This window comes from Pongo pygmaeus, chromosome 1 (genome assembly GCF_028885625.2).
Source record: "Pongo pygmaeus isolate AG05252 chromosome 1, NHGRI_mPonPyg2-v2.0_pri, whole genome shotgun sequence".
NCBI classification, from domain to species: Eukaryota; Metazoa; Chordata; class Mammalia; order Primates; family Hominidae; genus Pongo; species Pongo pygmaeus.
The window spans coordinates 155,500,441-155,521,157 of NC_072373.2; the positions used below are offsets into that span (position 1 = coordinate 155,500,441).

Below are 20,717 nucleotides of genomic sequence, written 5' to 3' on the forward strand. Positions count from 1 at the left end.
CCCAGTTTTTATCCAGGTGAAATCTAGTTACAGTGAGCATTAAGGGCAACCTCAAATGGAAATCAGTGTTAGTGGGGATAGACATACGGTAGAGGGGCACGGGGAGATGACCTCTGCCTTAGTCTAGCTCTGGCCAGTTGGGATCTGAAGCCGCCTTGAATCCTTCAGTCTCAGGACCTAAGCTATTGGGCTAGCATCATATTTTTTTTTTCTTGGAATGGCTCTGGTCACTCAGGTCCAAAACCTGTAATGGTATAGAATATCTGGCTTCTCTGGCAATTTATAGGGGCCACGGAAAAGTAAATCAACTTGTAATTGTTAAAGGCATTTGTAGGCTGAAATCAGATAGATCTGGATTTGAATCCTAGTTTTTCCCATTGGAAGCCACTGTAGATGTCAGAAAAAATAATTAATTTCTTTATGTATTAGTTTCGATAGCTATGAAATGGAGAAAAAAACCTGTCTCATAAAATGAAGATGAGGATTAAATGAGATAGTAAGTGCTCAATAAAAGGCTGAGGAGAGCATTTAGTAACAACTCATTACAAATGCTGCCACTCAAGAGTTTCTTTTTTTCCCTTCACTCATGCTGCAAACATTTATTAAACTGTTGCTTCCTTCTGAGAATATAGAAAAATGGAATAGATGTACAAAATGAAATGGAGGAGCTTGCATTTGAGTAGAAAAAGCAGCATCTACTTTAGCAAGTGTTATACAGGGGGTAAGCATAAAACAGGCATATCCCAGCCGAGTGGCCCCCAGAGGCCAGAGTCATTAGCACACCTGAGGATGTCAAAGAGGAAGTGTTCAAGCTAAGTGTTCCAGGATGAATAGAAGTTTTCCAAGTAGTCAAGGGTGCAAAGTATGTTTCCACTAGAGGAATAGTGCAAGAGTTTGGTTTTGCTAGAGTTTAAGGTAGTAGAGAAAGTGGTCACACAGGCTCGGGAAAGACGCTGGGGCCAGGTGATGAGGGCCCCTGAATGTCACACTAAGGAGTTTGAACTCTGTCATACTCAGTGGGCCTTTACCACGTGAGGAAAAGCAGAATGACATTAATGAGGTGATGCTCTTTCCACCTCTAAATGTGGCTGACCCAGAATAGAGACCCTAGAAAGCTCAGTCACCACTGATGCGTCCAACCCTTCACTTATACATGAGGAACCTGAGGCCAGAGATCAAGTCATTCTGCAAAACACCTGACCAAGCATGAACAAAACAAGAATAGGTTATCTGAGTCTAGTGCTTAAACTTCCTCCACATTAAGATCCTCATTTAAATCCAGGCTGCTTCATCTAAGCCCTGCATTCCATGTACTGGATTCCAATGTAAGTATTGTTTCTGGGTGCTTTACTGAATAACTGCGTCTCCCCCATCTTCTGAAAGCCAGCACTGTCAGCCCTGCCCACTGGAAGTGGGAACCTCAGCTAGGAACAAGGATAGGGGTTTTCCAAGGAGAAAATGCGTCTATTGTAATGCCTTACAGATGCAGAAACAAATTCAAAACCCAAAACAGATTGAGAGACGTCCTTCTTTCCCTCGAATTTGCAATCGCTGTTTTAGCACTGGAAACCACCGCATCACACAGTAGCTGCTCCCTGCTCTTATTATCCTCAGCCGCTACCCAGTCCTTCCTTCCCCAGGGCCTAGCAGGAAGCACGCCAGCCAAAATGTGTGCGTGTGCGCCTGTGTGTGTGCACGAGTGTGTTTGTGTTTTCATATTACAGATACCTGGGGAACTCGCGCCCTAGAGCAACAGAGCAGGGGCTTGCCTGGGTCTCCTCCCTATCAGGGCCCAGAAAAAGGGGTAGAAGCTGGCTTCACTTCCAGCTTCCGCAGGCTCGGTTCCAGCAGCGCCTCCGCTTCTCCAGACCCTGGGCGCTTCTTGCCTCTCTCCTCCCTTAGCAACCGGGAAGCTGTGGATACCAACGGAGGGTGGGAGCCCGGGAGGCTGCGGGTAGCCCGGGCGCCCAGGGGCGGCGGCGGCCCAGCCCAGGTGCCCGCGCACAGGGGACTTCAGTGCGGAGCCACCCCTCGAGCGCGACTGTCGCAGCGCCAGCGCGCACGGGGCCCCACGCACCCACCCTCCGCACCTGCCGCGGGGTCCAAAAGGGATCCTGCAAAAATGAGCCATTCTCACCCCTCTGGGTAAGTGACAACTGGAGCTTTTCCACGCTGTGGCAGGTGGCGGCTTCAGCCAGCTGCCCCTCCTCCTCCCTCCTGCTGCGGAGGGAAGGGGCGAGAGGGGATCGAGGGGGAGGGCTGGGGAAAGGAAAAAATATACGAATTCTGGGTTGCAGCGAGGATGGCAGAAATCCCAGGCATCATGTCTCCTCCCTCCCCTTCTTCGTTTCTTTCACCCACGTTCGCCCCTTTTGAAATTTTCACCCTGGAAGGATTAAAAAATGGAAGTGAAAAACGCATACATTAAGCAAGAACCTTCGCTGGGATCAAGAAGATCCTGTGGTGTGGAACATGTGTGTTTAGATGCAAAAGAAGAGGTTACCAAAATAAGTATTCGTTTGGAGGTTTGAGACTGAGAGATGCATTCTCACCTTAGCTTACATACAAGCGAGGTGTGAGTTCATTCAGTATTGAAAGATGTTTCATTGGGAAGAGGGGGTATTATTTCAGGGATTTTTTCTGCCCAATCTCAAAAGGACCATAAGGGTCTTTAAAAAGTATTTTAATAAAGGAAGGTTATGTGGCACAGGAAAAGAGACGGAGGAGTTGTGTGCCTGTGTATTTACTCATGATCTTCAGTTGCTTTAGGTAGGTGAACCCCTTAGAGGACCTATTTTGGCAATATTCAATGTATTCTAGAAAGAACACCGTCATTATTGGCTGTTGCAAAAAAAAAAAAGTTTCGTTTTTTTATTGGAAGGGAGAATATCCAATTTCCTCCTGAATTAAACAATGTAATGCATATTAGACAGTTTTTTATTATGATACATCTAGTAAGAAGATAAATATCCTAGTCAATCTTGCAATTAAATTGAAGGCACTTTCCTTTTCAATTGCATTTATTGCACATTTCTAGGAGCAGCAAATTAGCAGAGGACAATATATTTGAGATCATTTGGAGTTTGTGATGTTTGAAATACCACATTAGTCGTTGTGTTGGAACTTATACCCAAACCTCAAGATTTTACTTTTTAATGAATTCTCTGAGTGTAATGGCATAAATGAAAATGTTTGAAAAAACTAAAGCCATATAAGGTGCCATGTTGGAAATCAGTTTCAGAACTTTTAGAAAAGTGATATAGCTATGATTAAATAAACTTTTTGTTTTATCTCAAGTTGAATTTAATTTAGGTACTTTTTAACATTTTGATGCTGAACTCCTGTGCAATTTTTAGTTATCTGTGGGTCATGTAAGATGCTACGTAAGATGCGAATAGCACTATTTTTCAGCAGCTGATGTTTGCAGTATGTTTGCATTTGGGAAAATAAATGTGTCAGTCATGGTTGTCTTCCTATGTTTTTCAAGTTTTTGGCTAGTTAGAATCTGATTAGACCATTTAATAATCTATTTTAAAATGTGAAAAAAATGTAGCTATTTATTAAATTGTGCATGATTAAGATTTCAGAAACTGAAGTCAAATTTTTCTGAAGTTCCATTAATTCCAAGCCTCTGGGGAAAAGGGAAATTTGTGATTTAATGCAAGAGTATGTTTCATGGTACTCTTCAGGAAAGGTATTAAGATGGCAACAAATACTTTGCACTTAAATGGCAAGCTCCTGAAAAGTAGGCACCATATTGTATTAATTTCTCTGCCCCCGTTACTTAGGACAGTGTTCAGAACAAAATAAAACTCAACAAATGTGTGTTGAATAAATGGTATTGCTGGATGGTGCATCCAATCTAGAGATGCATGTATTCAGAAATGAAAATTGTGTTAGAACTAAATATTTATTATGTGCATACAATGTGCCAGGCTCCATTCTAGTGTTTTATATGAACTACCTTATTAAATCTTCCCACTCATGCCAGTTTTTAGTCACCCTCATTTTTGCAGACAAGGAATTTGAGGACTTATTGGGGGAACCCACCCCCAATATTTCAACATAGGTTCTTTATATTTTCCATGAGTGTCGGCCAGCTGAGAAATAAAGAGAGACAGTATAAAGAGAGGAATTTTACAGCTGGGCCACCAGGGTGACATCACATATTGGTAGGACTGTGATGCCCACCTGAGTCTCAAACCAGCAAGTTTTTTATTAAGGGTTTCAAAAGGGGAGGGGGTGTAATAACAGAGAGTAGGTACAAAGATCATATGCTTCAAAGGGCAAAAAGCAGAACAAATATCACATGCTTCTGAGGGAACAGGACAAAGGGCAAAAGCAGAACTACTGATAAGATCACAAGGCAAAGGGCAAAAGCAGACTTACTGATAAGGGTCCAACAAAGATCACAAGGCAAAGGGCAAAAGCAGACCTACTGATAAGGGTTCAACAAAGATCACAAGGCAAAGGGCAAAAGCAGAACTGCTGATAAGGGTCCAACAAAGATCACAAGGCAAAGGACAAAAATAGAACTAATGATAAGGTTCCAACAAAGATCACAAGGCAAAGGGCAAAAGCAGAACTACAGATAAGGGTCTATGTTCAGCGGTGCACATATTGTCTTGATAAATGTCTTAAACAACAGAAAACAGAGTTCGAGAGCAGAGAACCGGTCTGACCACAAATTTACCAGGGCAGAGTTTTTTCCCCACCCTGGTAAGCCTGAGGGTACTGCAGGAGACCAGGGCGTATATCAGTCCTTATCTCAACCGCATAAGACAGACACTCCCAGAGCAGCTGTTTATAGACCTCCCCCCAGGAATGCATTCCTTTCCCAAGGTATTAATATTAATATTCCTTGCTAGGAAAACAATTTAGTGATCTCTTTCTCCTACTTGCATGTCCATTTATAGGCTCTCTGCAAGAAGAAAAATATGGCTTTTTGCCCGACCCCACAGGCAGTCAGACCTTATGGTTGTCTTCCCCTGTTCCCTAAAAATCGCTGTTATTCTGTTCTTTTTCAAGGTGCACTGATTTCATATTGTTCAAACACACATTTTACAATCAATTTATACAGTTAGCACAATTATCACAGTGGTCCTGAGGTGATGTACATCCTCAGCTTACGAAGATAACAGGATTAAGAGATTAAAGACAGGCATAAGAAATTATAAAAGTATTATTTGGGAACTGATAAATGTTCACGAAATCTTCACAATTTATGTTCCTCTGCCGTGGCTCCAGCCGGTCCCTCCGTTCGGGGTCCCTGACTTCCCGCAACAAGGACTGAGAAGTTTCTAGAGGTAGCATTGCTAGGAAGGGTAAGGGCTGGAATACAAAGCCAGACAATATAGCATCAGAGTCATTTCTCTTCACCATCACACTATGTTGCCTCACATGGTCAACAACTGAGATGTGCAGGAGCCTAAATATATAAAAATTTGTGTCTGGATCAGACCAACATCTGATAGAGGATGGCTGTATGTAAGTATTTAGTATTTTGATAGATGATTAGAGGCTAATTTTATAATAGTGTGTGTGTATACATTTTTTGGTTGTAATTTATCAAAAGTAAATGAAAACAATAAGCACAAACACAACAAATCTAAATGTCTTAAAATTCACCTAAGAACAAAATTATTTGAATTGCTAAAGTTTTTCCTCAAATAAAAGTAATGACTTTTTCTTGCTTATGTTACCATTTGGAAATAATAAAAGTTTCAGTAGCAAATAAAAGGTTTCATTAAACCTGAGAAGGCTTTTCTATCATTACTGAAGCAGTTTGTACTTATTACATTTTAAGAGTAAAATGGTAATAAAGTGCAGTTATACACTAAAACAAAAATTTTAAATCCCTCAAATGCCACCAATCAATAAATCATGTCCTAATTCCTTCTCTTAGCGCTTCCTTTGATTTCCATTGCTTACTTAATTACAGCATGAAACACTTGATGTAAAAATTGCAAAGGGCCTGTGCCGGCTTTGTTCCGATAGAGTTTGGAGTAAATAAAAACGGTTTTTAAAACTTCTGCCAAAGAAAATAGAGATTTTGAATCTGAGCTGCATCATAATTTGGTAGAAGTCAACTATAAAATACCATTTCCAGCATTGCTATCTCAAATGAAATTGTTTTAGAGTGGAAAATTACAATTGATTGTCCTTCTAGTTTGCTAAATTTCACTCATGTTGCTATTTATGTGTGTGTTTGTGGGTTGTGCATGAGTTCTAGAGGTGGAATAGTGATTTTATATCCCTCAGTCATGCATGGGGATAAAATGATATGTCTCCTCTGGCTCAAGTTGGCTTTCTGTGTGAAAGATACACTTGGCTCTAAATAGAGATAATCACACTCATCTGTAAATTTTCTTTGAGGAAGGAAGAATGAGAAGCATTATAGCTCATGACAAGAAAAAAATGCAGAAGACATATGTTTTGAAAGACTGTTCAAAGGTTTAGAAGCATTTTTTGTTAGTTTAGACTTATTAGTTTATACCTTTTTAATGTAAAGAAGTGTTTCCGTAATGACAGAGTACACTGAAGCATGGTAAAGAAAGAATTAATACGTCCTTAGTACTCCCTGATAATGCAGTCGTTTTTCACTGAAGGCAGACTAAAAACTACCGTTAGGTCAAGTTGTCAATTTTACATAGTATGTGTATCCAGGAGAGGCAACAATGATAAACCCACCACATTATTTCCTAAAGAAAGGTCCATTGCATTCTTAAGTAGCATACGTTTCTTGCCTTCTGAGTTAGCAAACTGGGATGTACTTTGGATAGCTACAGTAACATTCTAGTCTGTTTGTTACCCACTCACACCACCAAAATTATCTCTTTCACACAGAATTTCAGACTTTAAGTCATTAAATATTTAAATTAAACTTTGGTAGTTTCTATTCACCCTCCCGTTAAATATTAACAAATTAAGGAGTAAATTGATTGTGCTTAAATGAGTTGAATTGCACAGGCTTATTTGTTGTGGCTTCCTCTGTAAAGCATTTCATGTTATAGATTCCGCTCTTTTAAAAATATATATAGATGTCTTTTCTTCTCTTACTGCTTTAACAAACATGTTCATGTAAGTAGATGGGAATGGAAAGGGGTTTGTTATGGCAATGTCATTTAATTCTTTGAATTCCTTCAGAGTTATAAGCCAAAAATCACATAGTGATCACACACAAAAAATGTTTTTGATGATCTTTCAAATGACAGCTCAATTAGGTCCTTCTTCAACTATACTGAAAGCTAAGGATTGGAAACTACAGTGTTTGACTTGCAATTAGATTTGTTGCCCAGTCATGAAAGTCATTTGTTGTATCAATACCTGTGCAATACTTCAAATTGTCTGTTTCTCAGATGTTTTTCTAAGCTCAAAGCTCTACCTAATAAGACCACCAGATGAAGAGCGATGTGTCCTTCTGCTGGAAAATTCAAAGATAATTGTAAAAAAGTGGGTGGAAATCAACATGACTGGAAGTGCATTTTTCAGGAAGATCAATTTTAAGGGAGTACAAAGCAAACTTGAGCAATAGAAATTGATTCCCTTAAAACAATTGTATTGGCCCGTTCTTACACGGCTATAAAGATACTTCCTGACACTGGGTAATTTATAAAGAAAAAAGGTTTAATTGACTTATAGTTCTGCATGGCTGGAGTGGTCTCAAGAAACTTACAATCATGGTGGAAGGTGAAGGGGAAGCAAGGAACGTCTTACATTGCGGCAGGAGAGAAAGCAAGTGAAGAGGAAGTGCCACACTTTTAAACCATCAGATCTCATGAGAACTCCCTAACTGTCACAAGAACAGCATGGGGGAAAGTGCTTCCATAATCCAATCACTTCCTACCAGGTCCCTCTCTCAACATGTGGGGATTAAAATTCGAGATGAGATTTGGGTGGGGACACAGAGCCAAACTATATCAACTATCCTTATCCAAGTTCCCCCAGGAAAGTCTTTGGGTTTCTCTCAGTCTCTGCTGAGAAAAAGCATCTCTAACTAGGAGGATAGGTGGCGATGTGCCTAACTTATTTTGATTATTAATATATCCATGCAAGGTTTTCAGGGAGATGGGAAAATAAAACTTCTGATTCAATTCTGAATTTAAAAATCAGCCCCAAATATTTGGAACCTGAAGTAAAGTTTAATTATTTTTGATTTTTTAATTTCTGGTGCTATCACTTTCAATTAAAACTTTAGCCACTGAAGGTAGTACTGAAATAGTCTTCTAACCTTTAGTTATTCATTTTGGTACAGACCAAGAGAAGTGGTGTGCAGAATGAATTATTGGAATTTCCCCTGCTATGGCTTACTCACTTCCCCACACAAGTAGTTGAGAATAGTGTATGTTATGGAACGATTCCGTACATGTCAATCAGTTTAAATAAATCTGTCAAATTAGGTGGGGATAAAATTTGCAAAAACAAAAAATCTAAGATTAAACATTCATATTGGTTTGTAAGTGTCTTTGTCACCTTTTTCTAAACTGGAAATCCTAAATGATATATTATGTGTATGATTCATATTAAAAAAAGAGGAAAATCAGCTGAGTCATAGACAAAATAAAGACCTTGGCATCACAAAAAATAGTGAACAGATGTATATTTATGCTTTTAATTAAAAAAAATTTAAGGTAAACGTATTCATATACAGTTATTTCATTAATTTTACTTTTTGTTTAACTGACCAGCTGCTAATCCTGATTATATTGAATAGGAAGACTTGTGCAGTGCCCTACTTGTACAATGTCTACATACTCAAGAGAGAATTATTTGAATCTGTAGGCACTGCATTTTGATGTTTCCTTTGTTTATTTCTTTGGCTTAGATCCATGGTTCTAAAACTTCAGCATACAAAAATTGCTGAATAGTACGTTGAACACACAATCATGTGTATTGCACTTCATGGGTTAAATAAGTGATTTTCAAGGATAGATTTTTTTTTTAACCAGGTAGTATATTTGCATGTTGTGCTAACTAAAAAGTCGACCCAAACATAAGATAGGATTTACTATACCTCTGGGTTCCAGCAGAGCAGAAGTCGTTTGGTTCTTTCACTGGCCAGAAGCTCTAAAATCACTCTCTTCTTACACAAGTCCCAGTAAGGAAACACATCCTTTGTTGACAACATCATTGCTGCAAATTGTCGTATCAGGAAATATAGTTGGATTAAAGTAATTCGCCTGAGAGCTTGCCTTTTTGGATTAATGTTTTTCTGGAGGAAAGAGAAAAAGATGTGACAAGTTGAATAGTGCAGCTTGAAAAATCCTACCTTACTGAGACTCTTTCAGTATTAGGATTAAAAATTTTTTGACAATTGTAAAATCATTGCTTTCACAGTGAGCCACAAGAAGCATACTTTAAAAGTGAAGAACATTGAAGAGTGTAGATACATAGATTTCATATAGATCTGGATTCTTTAATAATTTCTTATTCTCTTGTGGGTCTACTTACTCTTGCTGTCTTTGTCCCCTTGTCTCTTTTGTATGGTTAACTTTTTTGGTAGATGAGCAGGTTACTGTGAAGTGCAGTTTTTTCTGACAGTGAAAGCATGGTTTCCCCCTGCTCTGGGGACTCTCTTAGAGATCCTTATTATCCTCTTCTCTTTTTTCTGAGAAATCTACATGCATGTTCTGGGATGTAGAAGGTATCTATGCCCTTTTTTGATGGTCATCAATGATCTTTTTCTGTTTGCCAGCACAGATAATTCAGAATCAAGGTATGGTATTTTGGGTTTTTATGTACTCAGAAAAGATGTCCCTTATTTCTTCTGTCTAAATCCATGATACATACTTAGGTTGGTCACCTTCTTTCTGGTTATTTCTGTGTCATGGACTTAATTGTGCCACCCTCCCTTCTGTCTGCCTCCCCCTCCCCCTGTAATTTATATGTTGAAGTCCTAACCCTCAGTTCCTCCGAATGTGACTGTATTGGAGACAGAGTCTTTAAAGAGGTAATTAAGGTTAAATCAGGCCAATATCTGGACCCTAATCCAATGTGACTGGTGTCTTCATAAGAAGAGGAGATTAGGACAAAGACATGCTCACAAACATGGCCATCTGCAAACCAAAAAGAGAGACCTGAAACAGACTCTTCTCTCATGGCCCTCAGAAGAAACCAACCCTGCTGACAACTTGATGTCAGATTTCTAGAACTATGAGAAAATAAATTTTTGTTGTTTGAGCTACCTGATGCCTTGTTATGGCAGCCCTACCAAACTAACGCAAGCTGTTTGTAGCTGTTGATGCTCTTCATTACTTGGCTCTGCAAAGGCTGAAAGTGGTTTTTATGAGAAATGCAGAATCATTTAAAATAAATGATTGATTGATAACATATGGGAGTCATGGGGGTCTTAGTCAATTTGGGCTGTTAAAATAGAATACCATAGACTGGGTGGCTTATAAACAATAGAATTTTATTTCTCACAGCTCTGGAGGTTGGGGAGCCCAAGAGACATTTGCAGGGTCTGGTGAGGGCCTGCTCTCTGGTTCACAGATGGTCGTCTTTTTTTTGTGAGACGGAGTCTTGCTCTGTCGCCCAGGCTGCAGATGGCCATCCTCTTGCTGGGCCCTCACATGGCAGAAGGGGTGAGAGAGCTTTCTGAGGTCTCTTTTTTAAGACACTAATTCCATTCATGAGGGTTTTTACCTTCACCTAATCAACTCCTAAAGGACCCATCTCCTAATATAATGACATTGTGGGTTATGAATTTTGGGGTGATACAGACATTAAGTCTATAACATGGAGAATGGAGATTTGAAGCCAAAAGTTCAAAAGGGAGGTAAAAGTCAAAGCTAACAAAAAATATGAGTAAAGCCTTAGTGAGGAGAAATAATTAAGATAATAAATCAATGATCTCTACAGGTAAGTGTTGAACTGTTAAGTCTGATTAGTAATCAAATTACTTCCTACCTCTCAGTGCCTGATGCTGGTTGGAATAGAAAATTGAACATTTTAAGCTGGTGATCCATTTTTATGTGACTGTTATTATTTTTCTATAATAGTCATAAACATTTACAAATTAATGAAAATTCTTAGGGCAAAATATTGAAGCAAGGAAAGAAACAGCAGGGAACTAAACAGACAATATAAATTGCACATAGTAGTTATGAAACAGCATTAAAAGCTAAGGATTTTAAGTTGAATTGAATCATAGTGTTTTATAGTAGCAGTTAATTTGGCATTCTCTATATGCCATGGATTGTAATATTTTATATTTGTGAATATTATTTGGCTCTCATACAAAGAAGCTGTTTCTCTTCATTGCTTGCTCCAAGATATTTACCATAATATTGTTTCTGTTGTTTAGATTGAAATAAAATAATCTGCTCTAAATTAGAATAATAGAGTTAGAAGGAACTTCAACTTTCTGGGTACTAGGGATACAGTGTTTTTTTTTTTTTTAAATCTTCCTTTTTGTATTTATCTGTATTTTGAAAATTTTTTACTTTGAGCAGAAAAGTACCATGAGGAAAATCAAACTCATTTGAACTTCTACATCCATAAATAATTATAGTTTGCATTTTTATTATATTCCTATGGATTATTCAAGTTGATTATTCTGTTTTTAAAACTATGCTGATAAAGCTATACTACTTAAAGAGCTGCTTCTAAGACTATTTTGTCTTTAAAGTTATATCAACAAGTACCACACAGATACTTTCCTTGTAGCATTTGAATAGTTTTTATATCTCCCATGTAAATTGCAAACTCCATAGGGTGGAGACCATACCTGTCTACATCTTTGGGTTCTCATTGTATCCCAGGACTATGCCCCAAACTTAGCTCAATAATTCCTACCATATGTCTCTGACTTTAGTGACCTTAGGAATACATTCAGCTGAAAGTAACAGAAAGCCAAACTACTAGTGGCTTAAATAATAATAAAAGTTATTATTAATTTTACAAGTAGTCCTACAAGTAGGTGATTATATTTTTTAGTAATATCAGGACTTGGGGCCTTATCTCTGCAACATTTTTTTATTTTTTTCTATGTTAGCAAGATGACTACCCTAGATTTAGGCATTATATTCTTATCAAACCACTCCAAACCAAAAGGAAACAGATGGGTAAAAAGAAGACTTCTTTTTTTTTTTTTTAACAAAAATAAGGAAGGACACCATTTTTAGAACCCTTCCATTAGACTTTCCTTTACATCTCATGAACCATAACTGCAGCAGTGGACATGCCTTGCTATAAGAGAGAGTAGGAAAGGGTGTTTTTGACTTTCTAACTTCTACTATGAGAGATAGGCAAGGAAGGCAAGTTTGGGCATGGCTTCTTGTAGCCAGTCAGCCATGTCCACTACAGAGCTTTAGTGACTGGCTGCTAGTGGACTTCAGCTGAGTTTTAGATTGTCATATTTGCCAGATAGTTGTTGTGTGACCCTAAGCAAATTTTGTAATTTCTCTGATTCTTGTTTTTTTCCATCCTTGTGGGATTTATATCTGCTTTGTAGTTGTTGTTAGGGTTAAATTAGATGCTGTAGTACATTTAGCACAGGGCCTGACACATAGTATATGTCAATAGGTTCGCTTGGTGTCTGGTAGCTTATAATACTGATGGTACATAAGTAGGCACAGATTTCTACAGGACAACTTCCATACCTAAGTCCTGAGCTAGATGCAGAGTTGGGATAATTGGAGAAGGCATCCTGGAGAGATTAATTTGGGGAAAGAATGTTGAAGAAGGGGAAAGACATAAAATGATATATCTGGAAACATTTTTAATTTTTTTAGAGATATGATCTCACCATGTTGCCTAGGTTGGTCTCAAACTCCTAAGCTCAAGCAATTATCACACCTTAGCCTCCCAAATAGCTGGGATTACAGGCATGAACCACCATGCCTGGTTGGGAAACATTTTTAAATAGTAAAAAGTACTCTTTACAAACATGGTATAATTTCAGTCATCACTGCAGTAGTCTATTGTGACTTCAAATAAGTGAGAGGAGACAGCAGCATTACTTGTTTATTTAGGTGACATGTTCTTAGAAGCAGGCAAGGATGATATAAAATCATGTGAAAGCTGGCCTGTAAGGAGAAGTTAATGCCTCTAATTAACTTTTGTTTTTAAGTTCTACTTACTGTGTCTTACTTAATTTTTGGAACCTTGAGTAGAACACTAACTGTACATACCAGATTAGGATTTTTCCTTTTTTTTAACAAAATGATATCTGCCTTCAATTTTAAGTCATAAATTAATTTCAGATTTATTTCTGATCATCTCCTAAGCCTTTATAAAAATGAGTTTGAACATTTTTTTTTCTGTTGAAGTCAATAGTTGGGAATCTCTCTGCAACTGCAACAAATGAATATTTCACCACAATTCATAGGGATTTATGTAAGATTATGACTTTTAGAATCTTCTTTCCCATAGTTCTTCTTTCCTTTCAGTCAAGCTGGAGACATGGAACTTCAATTCATGCTGGAACCTTCCAGAATAAAACCTTAGGGAGTGAGTGAGGCTGGCCTCAGGCTGCAGTGTGTGAAGAGGAATATTGAAATTCCAGTCCTTGGTGAGGAGATTGGCTCAGAAAAATTAATGGAAAGTCTGATGTTTCAGGGCCACATGCAAGAGCATGGAGCAAAAATCAAACTTGAGAATTCTGTGACAGGGAGAAGGAGAGCTCAGGCAGGGTGATTAAAAGACAGAGATATTCAGAAACTGTAGTCGGGAGTGTGGGCAAAAAATGGGAACCCTTCAAAGAAGGAATGAATAAAATTCCAACTGTCTGAAACTCATCTTTCCCATTTTTTTCTCTTCCTCTAAATTAAAAGGACTGCTATTCCAAAGAGAAAAAAATCAATGTCCAGTGCAAAAAACTATGAGATAAACATGCTATTTCAGAAGAGGATTTATTTTTGGAGTCAGAAGGATGTAGCTTTAAATTCCAGTTATGCTTTATGTAAACTCAGGAGAGTTAATTTCTGCATCTTATTTCCTTCCTTTAAGAATACGGAGCTAATAAATATCGACATATAATAGGTACTCAGTGAATGGCACCTGTTGTGTATTTATTTTTATCTTTGTGTAAAGCATATGTTGCTTAAGTCTTTAGGATTTAATTCTTAAGGGACATAAACCCCAAATAAATAAAATACACAGTTCAAAATAAGCAGACATGTCCCAAGCTAATTGGAAGGGAGCATAGAGAAGGTGTTTCCAGTCAATAAATCACTTTCTTGTTCAATTAAACTAATTTCTTTTAAATGACAACCTCTTCTCAGATTCATGAATCTTTAGAAAGAAAATTAACATTGACCTACCAATTCATGACCCCTCAAAATGAGGTTGCTCCTTTAAGGAAATCATTCTCTGAACAACTGAGAATTTTAATAAAAATGGAAGCAATGACCCAGAGCATTTGTACCTCTCTAGCACACTTGCTCTTTTTATCAAATTTGAGAATTCAAGACAAACTCATGAAACTGCATCATTGCTGTGACATTGACAAATGGTAGAAAGACTGGTGAAAATCTTATGGGTATTATTTTTAAATGGTTGAGCATTTAAAATTTAGTCAACCTCTTTAACCTTTGCCCAGATGTCATTACCATTTTAAATCTTACTACTGTGCGTAAGAATTACATTTTAGGGCACTTAGGAGGTTTTTAACATGGTTGATTATGTTTTCCTTCTCAACACACATAGTAAGTTTATTGATTTGTTCTCTTTGGTGTCTGGCTTTTCTGTTTTGGTTTTTCTTCCCTTTTTCCTTTCCTTCTTTTTTTCTTTCTCATAGTACCTCACTCTGTGGGATCATTTCTGAACATTTTCCCGTTGTACATTAAAATAGTACTATTCACATTGAAAAGAATATGTGAGAGTTTTTTAAAAATTTGCCAAGTTTGATTCAGATAAGCAGACCCTATGACTTGCATCACAGAAAACTAGTGGAAATCACTGACAGCCGTTAGGTGCCATTCATAAGCATTTGTGGAAATACCCAAAGACTAGAAAGTAACTGAAAATTATACATACACGAGTAAAAGTATTTATGTATATATATATATGAATATATATACTTATGTGTCTGAATGTGTGCACACATGTATATTGAGCCTTCTTATAATCAATGGATGGTAGTTTAAAGAGTTTAAGTAGGCTATTCATATCTATAAAAGACTGTGTTCCAAGATCAAATATAAAAAAAAGTGTGATCAGATTTCCAAGCCAACATAGCACTCTAAAGTCTATTTGACACATAATGGTAACTGCCTTAATCAACAATTTACAGTTTAATAATACTGTAAACTCAATTCCCTTTTATTATATTAATTTTACGTTAAATTGCATTACTCTGTTCTCACACTACTATAAAGAACTACCTTAGACTGGGTAATTTACAAAGGAAAGAAGTTTAAAGAGGTTCCTGGTAGGGTCTCAGGAAACTTGCAATGATGGTGGAAGGGGAAGCAAACATGTCCTTCCTCACATGGTGGCAGGAAGGAGAAGTGCCGAGCAAAAGGGGAAGAACCTTATAAAGCCATCAGATCTCAGGAGAATTCACTCACTATCACAAGAATAGCATGAGTAGCATGAGGATAACCCCATGATTAAATTTTCTCCCATTGGGTCCCTCCCATGACACATGGGGATTAAGGGAATTACTATTCAAGATGAGATTTGGGTGGGGGCACAGCCAAGCCATAGCATAAATAATCAACAGATTCCTATTTGGGTGACAGAAACTTGTGATCTCTCTCTCTGGGACTTTGTGTATGATTTCCCTGCTTCTTAGAATGAATCCAGATAGTACTTCTGTCCCCACAATTACCCACCCAAGTTTTACTTCTTCCCTCAACACTTGACTTGTCATTTAGGACCCAGTTCAGATTTCAGTTCTTCTTGGATACCCTTCTTGTATGAGTATAATTTACTTATTTGTGAAATGTGATAATAATCTGATACATAGGATGTTTTACAGATTAAGTGAGATTGTGCATGCCACACACAATAAACAGTTGCTGTTGTGATTGTAGCACACCATACTGCACTGCCATTCTTTCTTTGGTTGGATTGTCCCTTCAGGGCAGGGACTGTGCTTATGCAGCTGTGCAACTTTGTAACCTTGGGTTAGTAGGAGGCCAGGCTCATAATAAGCACTTTGGGTTTATTGCACAAAATAACTATTCTAATCTCCTTTGTGTCTGGCAGCAAGCATGCTGACTGACTACCCTTCTCTCAGTTTTACCCTCTGGCCTTTAAAAGACAGTGGGTGTCTTCTGTTTTTCCACAGGGGGTTTTGGAACTGTGCATGTGTGTGCACAGGCACACACACACACACACATGTGCCTGTGCAACAGGGGTGGAGACAGTAGCAGGAGGTGCTTCTAGCAGGACAGTGTAAAGACAGGCACCATGGTGCTCTCTTATCCCTGGACCTTTGCATGTGGTAATCCCTCTTCCTGGAGCAATCCTCTTGTAAGTTCCCGCACCTGCCCCTCAAATGGCCAGGCACTTATTCAGTTCTCTTCTACTGGCTCAGACTTCATTTTCTTCCTGATTGTTTAAATCATCCCCCTGCTCCCAAGTCTCCTTACTGTACTTCTTCTATGATTCTAAACCATGGTATATTTTCCTTTCAGAGCACAGGCAAATGTACATGTGGTTCATTTAAGAATAAAGCACTGCTAATAACACAATAGCAGCTAACAGTGTCATGCACTGCCCTAAGCTCTTTACTTGCATTATCATACTAATGCTTAACAGAAGTTCTGTGATATAAGGCACAATTATTTTCCCCTTTTACAGATGAGGAAATTGAGCTTAATAGTGAGTAAACAACTTGTTGAAACTCATAGAGTACAAGTGTCAATAGAAGATTTAAAACTGGGTATTTCAGAGGGTGGGGGTAAGTGAACAACACACTGGTAAGATGATCTCAAAAATGGTTAGAAACAGCATGGCTTTTTAAAAGAACCAGCTCTTAGGAAATTAACCTAATCTTTAGTGGAAAAAAATGACAGGCATTTGAATGAAGCTCTTTAGTACAATTTTATTTTTTTTCCTTGTATAATATACTCAATAATATATTTAGAAAATATAGCCTACACAGCAGCATTTTTTTTTTCCAAATGCACAATTGCTGGTAGAACCCACCTATTAGGTGTTTGTTGATTGTTCATTGACAGAGAAGCACTACTTACTACAGAGTTCCCTGATAGGTTGGCCAAGGGTTTGTTTGGTCTGTGTACGATTTGACTTCTCCCTCTGCTCAATGCTGCTTCCTCTGTTTTCCTTTCACAGGTGTTGATTGCTAATAAACATCTTGTACCCAAAGCTGCATTTCAGCATGTGTTTTGAGCAAATCTGAGAATTGATTTTCTCAAATTAGCTAAGATGGGAAAGGAGGACAAGGTATTGGGAAGTGGAGGGGAATAGGAAGAGCAGAAGGAGGAGGAATACCTCATAGAGAACATTCAGTTTTATAGTTAAAGCAGAACAATCCTGGTTTGAATCCTGGATCTGCTTTTAACTAGTTATGGACTAGTTATCTAACCACTCTACATCTGTTAACTCATCTTTGAAGAGGGAAGATAATACTAATTCACAAGATTGTGTATGTTATACAGAGTGTTTACTCTATGCACTACAAAAACTTAAGAAAGTACACAATAAATGCTAGTGATAAAAATTCTTAGTTTCCAGAAGTTTCCATTCTGGTCACCTTTCCTCTGAATAGCCTCATTATCTCCCTTAGTTTTAATTTTTCTATTAATGCATATTTTTCAAGCTGCTACAATCTTTTTCTGTTCAAAGATGTAACATTATAAAGAGAAGAATTCATGGTATATGAAAGCATATACCATGTCTCATATGCAACTAGTCAAAGTTAGTGTGTCTCAGGCCTACTGACTCCCATTTACTTCTTACCCATTGCCTCATCTGTGAACACTGCAAAACTATCTTGCCAGCAGTCAGCACAGTTGGAGACCAGTCTTGTTTTTACTAGTCACTTCAAACCATCATATTAAGGCTATAAACAAAATAATATTATGGTTCTCATCTGGCTTCATTGTTAGAATAAGCTGAGAAAAATTGTAAATCAATATTTAGCATAACTGCTGAGATCTGGCAGGTTTGGATGCAAATAAAAAAGAATGAAGAATGTAATATAAAATCATTTATATGATATTAGTTTAATCACCCCCTATAAAGTGACAGGCTGTAGAGACTCTTGGTGTAATTGTAGTTGGCAAAGAGTTTTCTTATATAGGAATACAAAATAATTGACCCTCATGTCAATTGTTCTATATTTGTCTTTCATCAAGTTTCTTCAAAAGGATATATTTTTTCTGCCTCCCTGGGGACTATATTTTTTTCTAATGCAATATGTAGCATGCCACAAAGGCACCATTTTTTCAAACACAAGAAAAAACAAAAACAAATGACAAAAACAAAATTGTTAGTATGATCACTCATGTGGAGAATGCTGCATTTAAAAAAGCCAAAATACCTAAAACATGCTTCTGCCATAGACTACTTCTATTTATTGTCCAGAAGCAGAAAAGAAAGGTGATTATCCTCACATGTGGGTTTTAAAAAAGGATATATGTCAAGGAATTGGACCAATATGCTTCGTTTCCATTAACGGATTTGTACATTTACTCAACAAATCTTGGCTGAGTTTGTGACAGTTTACTGTGTGAATGGCTCCGTACAACACCTTGTAGGAGGGTGTACAGGAAGACAATCTTACATGAGTCTGAAGACAGTGATTAAACATGGGTGAAAGAAATTCTGGTGGAAGGTGGTGAGACAAGGACCCTAGGAAAGAGATAGGTACAATTTTGTGGGAACTCCTGTGACATTTTGGCATGTTCTTTATTGATTTATTGATGAACCCTCCCTACTTTTAGAACCTCAGCTTCCTGAATGTAAAATGAGGGAGTTTGCCAGATTCTATGTGGGTATTTTCACATGTGAATTTCCATATTCCAAAAATGATGAAGCTTTAAGCAAATATATTTCCAGACCAGTAAACTGAGATGTTCACTTCAGGGAGTAGTCCTAGCATTTTACTTGATGGATAATGGCTAGGTAAAGAAGATTGAATTATTGAGGGTCATGTATCTTATAAGGGGTAGAATTAGAATTGGACCTCAAGTCGAGGGCAAGGGCTCATGGGAATGAGTGTGCTCTCTTGCTCTTTCACCTTCCGCCATGCGATGACTATTTTGTGATGGAGTTGTTTCAAAAGTGATGGTAGGGGAATTCCCACAAGGGAGGGCCTCATAACATCTTGTGATGGGGCCAGTTGGGATTCCAAAGAAAGAAACACTAAATGCCAAGGTCATCAGTCCAAAGCATTTATCAAGGGAACCTAGATGGAGAGTGCTGCAGCATATTCTCGCAACGAACAGTGAGAGAAAAGGGATGTGCTATCTAGGCGTGTCCATGGTGAGGGGGCCAGGGTATATGGAGATTATATGAAATTTTAGGAAATTTGGTTCATAGCCCAGGCCAGTTTCTTTCTAGGAAACCCAGATAACTTTTTCAGTGCCTGGGAATGTTCAAGTCCTCAGTTTGGGTTCAGGCCTGCTGGGCAAAACCTACAGCTGGTTGGGTCATAAAGCAGTCAAGGCACTCTGATTTTTAGTCATGATACAGAAAAAAAGTGAAGGAACTGGGGAAACTTTCAATGACGCAGTGAGAAGGGAGAAGGCCCTCACCAGATGATGGCATCTTGATCTTGAACTTCTCAGCCTCCAATACTGCAAGAAATAAATTTCTATTTTTTAATAAATTACCCATTTTGTGGTATTCTGTTACAGCACCATTAAATGGGCTAAGACACAGTCCAATCACCATCACATTCAGTGTCCAATGTTTCTGCTCCTTGCATCAGGCTTATGGGAGAGACCTTGCAGAACATAGAGGAATGGCCCTCAAAGATGTCCATATTTTAGCCTTCAGAGCATGTGGATCTGTTACTTTACATGAAAAGGAAGAATAAAAGTTGCAGATGGAATTAATATTGTAAATCATCTGACCTAAAATAAGGAAATTATCCTGGATTAATGTGGGTGGGCCCCATGTAATCACAAACGTCCCTAAATAGGGAAGAGGGAGGCAGAAGAGCCAGAACCAGAGAGATATCATTGTGAGAAATAGTTGACCAGCCATGGCTGCATTTGGCAATGGAAAGGGCCCAGGACCCAAGGCATGTAGGCAGCCTCCAGAATATTGAAAGGAAAAATAACTGGATTATCCTGTAGATCCTGCAGAAGGAATGCCACCTTAATTTGAGTCGTTTCTGTCTTCTGACCTCCAGAGCTATAAGATAATAGATTTGTATTGTTTTAAGCTACTAGTATGTGGTAATTTGTTATAGCAGCAATAGGAAACTAATGAACACTTTATTAATTCAGATGGAATAAGTCACAATTTGGGTTAAATAAAACTAACCTGGTTGAACCAAAATTATTTTTAATATCTCCTCAAACAAGTATGCTTTTGAGGAAATTTTTAGTGCAAAGCAGGATGCAGGAATATATATTTAAGAGATTAGCTGAATTTAAGACTTCAGCACATTGCTTTTATGCTAAAATTATGAAGGAAAGTTACGTATTTGTTAATATAAGACTGTAAGAATTTTTATTTGAAAGGTTTCTATCTCTGTAGTGGAGAATTGGGTGGATTATATTTCTCTGTGAATATTTCACCATTCACATTTTTCCATCATTATACTTAGCATACTGTAGTCCTCACATTAG

At 37.9% G+C, this 20,717-nt stretch overlaps 1 protein-coding gene across 3 annotated transcripts in view; it reads left to right on the plus strand.

The window, feature by feature from the left end:
* Positions 1-1,846: 1,846 nt before the first annotated feature.
* ERICH3 (glutamate rich 3) overlaps positions 1,847-20,717 on the plus strand; it is a 113,275-nt gene continuing 94,404 nt past the window's right edge. For 2 of the 3 annotated variants that reach the window (XM_063654134.1, XM_054482175.1), the window contains exon 1: positions 1,928-2,145. In XM_063654134.1, coding sequence (XP_063510204.1) covers positions 2,123-2,145 — 23 coding nt within the window. In that variant the 5' untranslated portion in view covers positions 1,928-2,122. Of the gene's footprint in view, positions 2,146-20,717 lie in introns of all 3 variants that reach the window. The other variant, XM_054482167.1, reaches the window with a different exon arrangement.